General features: G+C 40.2%; 1 protein-coding gene across 1 annotated transcript; it reads left to right on the forward strand.

Moving 5' to 3' along the window:
* Positions 1-3,118: 3,118 nt before the first annotated feature.
* On the forward strand, positions 3,119-3,436 carry LOC130869302 (60S ribosomal protein L26-like). The gene has a single exon (XM_057761295.1). The coding sequence runs from the start codon at positions 3,131-3,133 to the stop codon at positions 3,434-3,436; it is 306 nt and encodes a 101-aa protein (XP_057617278.1). The 5' UTR covers positions 3,119-3,130.
* The last annotated feature ends 8,133 nt before the right edge of the window (positions 3,437-11,569 follow it).

Below are 11,569 nucleotides of genomic sequence, written 5' to 3' on the forward strand. Positions count from 1 at the left end.
CCTATGTCCGTGGATAGGTAGAATTAACATAGTAAAAAAAATGGTAGTCTTAACAAAAGCAACCTACAGATTCAATGCAATGCTCACCAAAGTCCCAACAAAATTCTTTACAGACCTAAAAAGAACAATACTCAACTTCATAAAAAAAAACAACCCAGGACAGCCAAAACAATCCTGTACAATAATGAAACTTCTAGAGATATAACCATTTTTGATTTAACCTCTACTATAGAGCTACAGTAATGACAACAGCATGGTATTGGCATGAAAACAGACAGGAGGAATAACGGAATCAAACTGAAGACCCAGATGTCAGTCCACATACCTACAAACACTTGAATTTTGACAAAGAAGCTAAAACCATAAAATGAAAAAAAATAAGCATATTCAACAAATGATTTTGGAATAACTGGTTGTCAGCATGTAGAAGAATGCAAATAGAACAATTTCTATTGCATTAACAGAACTCAAATCCAAATGGATCAAAGACTTCAACATAAACCCAACCACACTGAACCTTGTAGAAGAGAAAGTGGGAAGTACACTTGAATGCACTGGCACAGGAGACTTCCTAAATATAACTCTAGTAGCACAGACACTGAGATTAACAATCAATAAATGGGACCTCCTGAAACTGAGAAACTTCTGTAAAGCAAAGGACACAGTCAATAAGATTTCTACAGAATGGGAAAAGATCTTTACCAACCCCACGTCAAATAGAGGGCTGATCTCCAAATTATACAAAGAACTCAAGAAACTTGACAACAAAAGAACAAATAATCCAATTTTAAAAATGGGGTAACAGACCTAAACAGAGAACTCTCAATAGAATCTAAAATGGCTGAAAGACACTTAAGGAAATGCTCAACATCCTTAGCCATCAGAGAAATGCAAATCAAAACAACTCTGAGATTCCATCTTACACCTGTCAGAACAGCCAAGATCAAAAACACTGATGACAGCTTATGTTGGAGAGGATGTGGGGAAAAGGGAACACTTCTGCATTGCTGGTGGGAATGCAAGCTGGTACAACCCCTTTGGTTGTCAGTGTGGCAATTTCTCAGAAAGCTAGGAAACAACCTTCCTCAAGACCCAGTAATACCACTTTTGGGTATATATCCAAAGGATGTTCAATCGTACCACAAGGACATGTGCTCAACTATGTTCATAGCAGCTTTGTTTGTCATAGCCAGAACCTGGAAACAATCTAAATGCCCCTCGACCAAAGAATGGATAAAGAAAATGTGGTACATTTACACAATGGAGTACTACACAGCGGTAAAAAGTAATGGCATCTTGAAATTTGTAGGCAAAGAATGGTTCTAGAAAAAAACACATTGAGTTAGTTAACCCAGACCCAGAAAGACAAATATAATATGTACTCACTCATAAGCGGCTTTTAGACATAAAGCAAAGAAAAACCAGCCTACAGTTTATAATCCCAGGGAACCTAGAAAACAAAGAGGACCCTAAGAGAGACATACACAGACCTACAGAGGAAAGAGAAAATAACAAGATCTCCTGAGTAAATTGGGAACTTGGGGGTCATGGGAGAGGGTAGAAGGGGAGAGGACAGGAATGGTAGGGAGTGGAGAAAATGTATAGCTCAATAAAATCAATAAAATCATACAAATAAAAAGTTTTAATTAAATAATAAAAATTGAAACAAATCCCCTTCAAAAGGGGGAAAGAAGGAATTATCTGGAAAACAAAGGTGGCAGAAAAGCAAATCCAGGGAAGGGGTGGAGGATTTTTCAGGCCACACACCCATGGAATAAAATTATGAAACAATGACCCTTTAGTGCCTTTAGATTATTGGTCAAAGATCCTCTACAAGAGCAATTTTCTTGTCCCTCCGCAGGTGCATATTTGTGAACACTAGGTAAACTCCAGAAGTATCAGCCTTTGAGATGCTAATGACCCTCAGACCAGCACAAGTCATAGCTGAGGTGCTCCAAGATTGCCCCCCAAAACACCAGTCACCACAGGATCTGAATGAGGCAAGAATCAGGCTTGTAGTGACACAACTCTGCCCAGTTAATCCTTTCCTTTGTCCTGTCTTTCCACACACACATTGTTCCACATGCTTTGATACAGGCATGACTGTGGGATCTAATTTGGCTAGGGACACAGCTTATCTAACTGTGAGAATGTAGCAAATCAAAGGAGGGGTACCATTCTCTGTGTTCTTCTGTCAGGCTTCTGCACCAGGAAATGTGTGCCAGTGTGGGGACACCCCTGTGAACGTCACTCAAGATGCTGCACCTGAAACACCGTCTTCTGGAAAGGCCCAGAGTCATCCAGACACAAAGGGAACTTTAGGCTACAAAACCCAACTTTTGTTATGTTAAGCTGTTTATCTATTTGTGCTAGCCTGATGTGCTGTTTATCTATTTGTGCTAGCCTGATGTGAAATCCAAAAGAAAATATCTACTACAAGAAGGACACATTCTTTTCATTGCTATAGCAAATGAAATCTTGGTATGATAGTTTTGAGCCAAATTAAAGAGTCTCTTGCTCATGTGGAAACATGCCAGAATGTTTCAAGACAAAAATCTTCAAGGAGAAATCAGGGAACTGGAGAGTTCACTTGGGTTGAGAGGACTGACTGCTCACACAGAGGGACCCGGGTGCAGCTCCTAGCACTCACATGGTGGCTCACAACTCCTGTAACTCCAGTTCAATAGGATCCAGCATCCTCGTGTGATCTCCACAAGCACCGGGCATATACATGGTGCACATACTTACACACAGGCAAAATACTTATGCACACAAAATAAAATTAATAAATCTAAAACAAAAAAGGGAAAAATTGAGAGAACACCTAATGGAACTGAATTCTTTTTTTTTTTTTTTTTTTTTTTTTGACAACTCAAGCAGTCTTTAATGAAAACTGTATGAGACGCCCCAGTCTTTAATGAAAACTGTATGAGACGCCCCTACTCCTGCATCTTCTCAATCGTTTCTTCCTTGTATTTGCCCTTCTCCTTTCCTACTTGCCGAGACTTGGCTTTCCTTTCCAGGATCTTCTTTCGGTCTTTGTCCAGCTTTAACCGGGTGATCACCACCTTGCTGGGGTGGATGCCCACATGGACAGTTGTGCCATTAGCCTTGGATCGCAGCCGCCAAAATGAAGTTCAATCCCTTTGTGACTTCTGACCGGAGCAAGAACCGCAAACGGCATTTCAATGCACCTTCTCACATTCGGAGGAAGATCATGTCTTCCCCCCTTTCCAAAGAGCTGAGACAGAAGTACAATGTTCGCTCGATGCCCATTCGAAAGGATGACGAGGTTCAGGTTGTCCGGGGACACTACAAAGGCCAGCAGATTGGCAAAGTGGTCCAAGTGTACAGGAAGAAATACGTCATCTACATTGAACGGGTGCAGCGAGAAAAGGCTAATGGAACTGAATTCTGCACAAGAGTTAGTCATTAATGATCAGGCGGTTAATGCCTTACCCATACATAGAAAACTAACAGGTATCAACTATAAGGAGGTTAAGTGCCTTACCCACACACAGAAAATTAACAGTTAACAAAGCAGATGACTCTCTATAAGCGATGCTTTACAGTAACAGCTATAATTTGCTATGAAACTCTCTCCCAAACATCATTTATTTAGTCCTAAATATATAAATTTGCATATTGGTCTAAGAAAAGCATAGTTTCCTACAGCAAGAAGGCATCAACAGTTGCCAGAGCTGTGCTCTCAGAATCCCCAACCTCCTGATCTATGAGTTAAGTAAACTTCATTTGGAAAGAAGGAAAGGGAAAAAAAAAAAAAAACAAATAGTGTATGTAGTTACACTCGGGAGACGATAGAGCAGCATGCGTAGCAGAAGTTAGAAACAGCTATTTGTTTCACTAGTTTTCCAAAGTGCAAAGTTGATATAAAAGGATCAAACTTTGAAAAAAAATCAAAATATCAATTCAAGAGTTTAGAGACACAAATGTAAATAGTGTGCTAAAAATCAGGCATCCAACAAAGTTGAAAGTTCCACCTCTAAAGTGGAAAATGGGTGAAGTTGACAAGGTATGCTACTACCCATGAGAAATATTTAGAACAAGTTTCTTTGCAATTGAGAATGGCAAAAAGAGTAACAATGCATGTATCATTGCTGTGACTATCATTAAAAGGTTTTTGTAACCTCCCCCTTACCCACTTGTGATGTGTGTTCAGAGAGTGACTATTAATTCTTAAGGTGATATTATGTATCTTTTATTTGTATTAGGCCGTCACAACTGGCCCACACTATGGTAAGTGACAGGGTAGTTTTGACTATTGAAAAGTCCCAGGCTCAACAAACATCCACTTCAAATTGGAGACTTTGTACTCTTCACCCATACTCTCTCAGCACGGACCAAACTGAAATGACTTTGACTAGCCTGAATGCTAGGCCCTCAGGATCAAGCATTCTTAAAGAAAAATTAAAGAGCTATTAATTCACAACCAGGCCAGTGAACAAACTTTCAAAGAACACAGTTGGATAGGCACAGGGCAGATCAAATGGGATACTTTGTATTCCATTTGGCTGTTGCCAAAGCTATATTACTAAGTCCCTAAGACCTTTCAAGGACTTACTAGGCACTGCACAGCATACAAGACATTCAAGATCAAAGATAAATGTGTCATCAGCTTGGCCCCTTTTGCTTCCTCTCTTAGCATAACTATGACTTTGTTTTGCATTTGTCAATATAGCTTTTTATTTGGTACCAGGAAAATCATAGTTTAGGTCACTGTTGTTCCCCAGTATATATGACAGTAAGGTATATATGACAATATAGTTATGACCCATGCATGTCTGTGAATGAATGAGCAGGTAAGTAAATGAATAAATATCAAGACAGAAAGGGTCAGGAATGAACTTGGATCAGATTGACTGTTTTTGGATCAGACCACTGTTTTTCCTTCTTCCTACCTAACTCACTTCTCTGATGCTTTTGATTTTTTTTGTAACATCTTTTATTTTTCCTGTTACCAAGGGATATCTATCTAGAGATATTAATCATGAATTATTTATAAACTAGATAGTAACAAGATATAAAACAACACAGAGTCCACGAACAAATAAACCCATTCACTGGCCTTTGATGACAAACCCTCGTTATCAGAGATGAAAGCTAATCAACAATACATAGCTGGACAATCAAAGCTAATCAACTGATTCTTAATCTAACCATCTGGGCACTGCAAGAAGCCTTGACTAGAAAGAGGATTTAGTTGCTTTTTCTATGATAAAATACTCAAACAAAAAACAACAAAGGGAAGGAGTTACAGTAGAAGTAGCATGAAATAACTGACGATATTAAATCATAAATCCATAATCAGAAGAAAGCAATGAATGCACTACGCTAGTGCTTAGTTCCCTCTTTCCAGGATCCCCAGCCTGGGAAATGGTGCCACTCACAATGGGGAGTTGACACAATCAAGGTACCGTTTCACAGACATGTCTAGAAGCCCATCTCCCAAGTGATTCTAGATTCTGTCAAGTTTAGTGTTAACATTAACCACTACAATAATTCCACTCCACTTATTTAGAAAGGATGTATACCTCCACTATTTGTGTCTTTGTTGCCTCAATAAAGGTTTACCAAGTCCATAAGTATATGTATCAATATCCAATATTACATCCCTATGGAATCAATAAAAACATGGATTTAATAACTCAATAAACATCTATTGAGTTAGCCAATATCCATATGAACTGAGCACTATGCCGTGAGATAGCCAGGATTGGAGTCATGCATATCACCACAGTTTCTGCAGAGCATCTGCTTAAAGTTGTGCTTAGAAGAATGTTTATTAGAAATGAAAGGATCCATCAAGAAAGAATCTTCTCCCCTAGCTCCTTTTGCCCAAAGAAGAATTATTTATTTATTTTTATTGCATAGCAACATGTCACCAAGAAATGTAAAGATCCCTAGAGAAAGGTCATCACTGGCAGTTTCTTCTTTTGCTTTTAAGATTATCCAACATTAAACGACTGGTATGCCTTGCATGTAACTTGGCATCCATATGCAACCTGGCCAGCATCTGTTGAACAACTGGCAGGGAGAGAAAAACAATCCATCCTCTTTTCTCCAATTATACAAAAAGCAGAAATCATTGGAAAGGATTTTGTTTCTGCTGTGATTGGCATTCATGAAGGCTTCCTGAGCCAGTAGCATAACCAGATGTTTTCCAAATCTATAGGTATGGTTTCCAGGAAACAATCCGACTCTTTGTAATGCTCTAACGTGCAGTTCCTGAGACGCTCCTAAGAGCCAAGCATCATAAGAGATGCTAGAGAGACAAAAGTGAAAAGGGATGGGGATTCTACTCAGCATCTTCCTCTCTAGGAGAACAGGTCAACAACCACCACCAAAGTCACTAGAGTTACAACAGATTTCGGGTTAAGTTCTTTGCATGAGCATCTTCTTTAGTCTCAAGTGGTCACTGAAGAATAACTGGGAATTTCCAGCCAAGGAAGGTTATGGGGGAGGGCATTTCAAGCGATGAACATAAAGTTACAAAGCATCCCTGAGAACTCTGAGTATCATCAAATAAACGAGAGAGACAGCAGAAACACAAGTTGGTGATGTTGGACAGGGAAGGTAGAGCCAAGTCGTGAAGAACAGCTGTTGAAGTTAAGTTCTGAAAGGAGTAACTGGTGAACATGCCCAGCTAGCTAAGAGTCTTATTTAAAAACCAACTCCAAAGCCCTTAAAATCCAACTCTCAACCAATTGCTGTGTTTTGGTGCTATGATTTCCTTGTAATTGTAGTTTTGTTTTCTAAAGAGCTCTGATGGGCTCCTTAATTCTCTGAGAGCCACATGATCCAGACCCAGAAACACAAATGAAATGATCGATGTTTCACTTCATGTGCTCACAGTACAGTTGAACGACTGAGGGAAAGCCTGCAGGGGGCATAAAATGGGCTGTCACACGCATTCACCAGGTGGGGATTTATTGTCATGCTGAGCCTCAGCAGTCAGCTTCAGCAAAACCTTTTGTTCTTCCATGTACATAAAAACACAGTGTGGCTTTGTGGGACCAGCCAATGGGAACAAGTGAGAGAAACAACACAGGAGCTTTCTTCCCCCAGAGCCAAGGCTTCCACGACTAAAGGGTTGTCTCAAATCACTTAGGACCTTGCAGTACACATCACTTAACCAAACTTTAAATGCCTGCACTACAAAACACATTTTCTAGCAAGCTACAAACCAGAGGGAAACAGTTTGTGAAAGATACACCTGACTAAAGAAAAAAATAGCAGAAGTCTTAACTCAACAATAAGAAATACAAAAACTAGCACAAGATCTGAAGATATACATAGAGAAGTTAGGCTCATGTAAAGATATCCATCTCATAATTACCAGAGAAATGGAAGTGGTAAGGACAGCAAGGCACCACCAATGTGGTGCTTTGAACTGGAATGATCCCATAGGCTCAGATATTTGAATACTCCCTCATAGGGATTGGTCAGACTCAAGAGAGATTAGGAGGAGTGGCCTTTTTGGAGGAAGTGTTTCACTTGGAATGTGCTTTAGGGTTTCAGAAGCCCAAGCCAGGCTCTCTTTTCCTGTTGCCTTTGGATATGAATATAAAACTCTCAGCTGCCTGTGTGCCACCATGATCCTCACTATGAGGATACAGACAAAACCTCTGCATTTGTAAGTAAGCCTGTAAAAGCGCTTTCTTTTATTAGAGTTTCGGTGGTCATGGTGTCTCTTCACAGCAACAGAATACTAAGACTCCATCCTTAATAGAATTTCTAGGCATCAAATGCTGCCTGGCAAGGATGCAGAGCAGCAGGCATGCTCATTTAGTGTCTGTGATGCTGAAAAATATCTCAGGACCTCATATAAAAGTAAGTATACTTTGACCATCTCATTTAGCAACCAAGTCTCTAGGTGTGTACGCAATGAGATTGAAATTACACACTCACAAAGAAACCTGCACATGAGTGATAACAGCATATTTTCTAATAAAATAAAAGGCACCCAAGATGTCTTTCAATAGATGAACAGATAAAGACAGGTGCGTCTGTACATTGGAATATTATTCAGCAATAGAAATTGAAATTTAGCCGGGCGGTGGTGGCGTACGCCTTTAATCCCAGCACTCGGGAGGCAGAGGCAGGCGAATCTCTGTAAGTTTGAGGCCAGCCTGGTCTACAGAGTGAGTCCTGGGACAGGCCCCAAAGTGACACAGAAAAACCATGTCTTGAATAAATAAATAAATAAATAAATAAATAAATAAATAAATATTTATTAAGCCAGGGAAAAGGAAGAAGAAACCTTAAAGGCATATTGCTGAGTGGATGATACCATTCTGGAAGCGAATGCACATCACACGAACTCTATGGTGTTTCTGGAAAGGTAATCCTATGAAGACAATAAAACCAGTAGTTGCTCACTTAGGGCTGTAGGCAGGTAAAGAAGAGGAAGAAGAGAATGGAAGGAGCTTTACAGAAGTGAATTTTATATATGGCATGTAGTGATGAATACTTAACAAGTCTTTCATCATAGTGACCAATACTGAGTGATGAAAACAAATGGGCTACATTAATACTGTATTTTAACAATGAACAGTTGTGGGTGTGTGCATGTCTTCATGCATGTGCGAGTTTAAGGAGAGTTGTAAGTGTTCTCCACAGTATCTGCTTGGTTCTTTTGAACATCTGGAACTATGGGAAGAAGCAATTTCCATTTATTAAAAGGCAGGAGGACTAAAAAGTGATCTGATTTGAAAAAACAAAACTAATTTAGCTCAAACACAACCCTACAATGACTCCTTATTATAAGATAGAGCTGGAACTGGGCTTAGAAATATGCAGAACTAACTCCTTCAAGTCCCAATACAAATCCTCAGCAACCAGAAAGGAAAACTGAAGTTTTAGACTGACCTAGAAAAGGTTTTAGATTGTTGAGCCACTGTTACACATGAGCCCTCCTCACGTGCCAAGAATTCTCCCTCAGCAGTTTCCTATGGCTGTGTAATAAAATCAGAGACACGCGTGCGAGCACGCGTGCATGCGTGCGCGCGCACACACACACACACACACACACCTATTATATCAACAATCAGGAGTCTGGGTGTGGTTTGCATGAGTCTTATACAGAGTGTTTTATAATCTACTATCAACCAGATGTTGACTGGGCTGCATTTCATCTAAAGACTAGACTGAAAAGAATCCATCCCAAGCTCGTTGTTGGCAAATTTTATTTCTTTATTATTATGGCTTGAATGTAACATGTGCCCCCATAGGCTTGTGGGTTTGAATAATTGTTCCCCAGATGGTGGCACTATGTGGGGAAATTGAGAAACCTTTCTGAAGTGAAGCCTTGCTGGAGGAAGTGCATCACTAGTGGTGGGTGGGTCTTGTGGTTTACTACCCAGCCCCACTTCCTGTTCACTCCCTGCTTTTTTTACTTTGGATGCAATGTGACCAGTCAACCGCTTCCTTCTACCATGGTAGACTATAGCCCTTCAAACTGTAAGCCAAAACAAGCCCTTTCCCCTTAAGTTGCCCTTGTCAGGTGTTCTTGCCTCAGTGAAGAGAAAAGTAGCTAATACACCTGTGCTTGGCATTATTCTGGCTAAGACTTCCTAAAATGGAAGTCTTAGGTCTTAAAGGTTGGCGTTCCATGGTTCTGTGCCACATGGATTCTTCAACATGGCCACTTACTTTGTCAGTCCAATCAGGAGCATTGCTCTAAATCAGTTGTATCAAGATCAGGTGGCACGATGTAATCACTACAGGTGCAAAATTCCATTATCATCTTTGCCACATTCTATTGGATAAGAACACGCCACAGGTCATGCACACACTCAGAATTTCCATATGAGGAGGTGGGAGCTCTTTAGAAGTCATATTATAGTCGGCCCAGTCTACGGGCCAGCAGATGGGCCTCAAGAATAAGAACAGCAAGCCAACATGAAGGCCACTGAGACGTACAGCCACACGAAATCACTTTAGCTTTATAGGGAGCAGCACTCGGTCATTTCTGTAGCCAAAGTTTTGTCTGGTTAATGGGAACAATCTGTCAGTGTTTTAGAAAAATATAATGCAATTCCTTTCCCCTCTTTATTTTACATGCATGGCTGTTTTATGTCTATGCATGCTGTGCATGCAGTACCCTTGAAAGCAAGAAGAGGGCATGAGATCCCCTGAAACTGAAGTTGTATGTGGTTGTGAGCCACCATGTAGATGGTGAGAATCAAACCTGTCCTTTGTAGGAGCAGAGGACACTAAGCCATCTCTCTAGCCCCTTATTCTTTTTTGAGAGAGAGAGAGACGAAGTCAGTTTTGAGAGACAAAGTGAGAGAAAGATAAAGTCTGTCTCACTGTATCACCTAGGCTAGCCTCCAACTAGAAATCCTTCCGTTTCCACCTCTTGAGTGCCCACATTACAGGCACATGCTATCCTCTGGGAGTATTCTATTTACTAAAAGACAATAGTGATAATATCAAACATGCGTGTCTCACCTGTGTATCAGGAAGTGTGCTATGTCTCCATCCTTATTTTTAAAGCGTTTTTACAAAGTGAATTTAAGGCACACAACCGTTTGAGGGCTACTGAATGACAGGGCCAGGATTAGAGCCCAGAAGGCTGTCCTGTCTTGTCACCATTGTGTATATAAAATCATAAAGCAAGGCTGAGAAACAGTCTTTGAAAGGTCATAACATTTGAAAAGAGAAATGCAGCTCTGCCACCTCTAAGCTCACTCACCCAGCCATCTGGTTCATTTCCACATTTTAATGGATGCTACTAGATCAAATTTTAGAGTGTCGTAGTCTATCTGCTGTAAGTAGGGTTGCGGCAATAGAACCTAAGCATTCTACTGGTCGATAAGCAAGATTCGTTGTTTGGTTCCCATTTATAATCTATAGTCATCACCATTGATGTCTCCATGACAACAAATCTAATTGTGAAGAGAGAGATTGGCGATCTGCAGATTTGTAGATAGTGGTTTTCTAACATGTGAATTCATTATGTAGTGAAATATGTAAGACCTCACTGATGTTGTGGGGAGGGAAAATAAATATGGATTTTTGTGGCCATTTGGGGAGGAGAAAATTCAATAAATATAACAAAGACAGAAAGAAATGAGCACTACTGATAGAAGAATAAACTATATGGCATGGGAGCTTGGGGGAGATGGAGTTACATGTTTGGGGATGAATTATACGGCAAACTATCTCCCAATTTTGAACTCACAGAAGTTCTCAGTGTGGGCTGAAAATGTCAATTTTAGAAGTTCTCTTTCCAGCTTAGAGAGCAAAGGAGAAGGTGCCTATGCACAGCAGGCCATGAAATGAAGCCATACAGACCTTTTCCAGTCAGCTGCCAGACATGACATACATCTTGCACTGAATTTGCCTGTGATTTGCCTGTGGGTCTTTGAAAGACTGACACCATGAGGCCTTTTTCTTCATGTTAAAACTGGATAGAAGAAAAAGAAGTTCCAAAATCCAAAAGAAATCAGTATATAGGAACATGGAACTATACCTCTCAAGCTAGTGAATTAATAGTCTAATAGAGCTCTAGACCATGATGTCATGAAGTTGTGTGACTGTTGTT

The sequence above is a fragment of the Chionomys nivalis genome, chromosome 2 (assembly GCF_950005125.1).
Source record: "Chionomys nivalis chromosome 2, mChiNiv1.1, whole genome shotgun sequence".
Lineage (NCBI taxonomy): Eukaryota > Metazoa > Chordata > Mammalia > Rodentia > Cricetidae > Chionomys > Chionomys nivalis.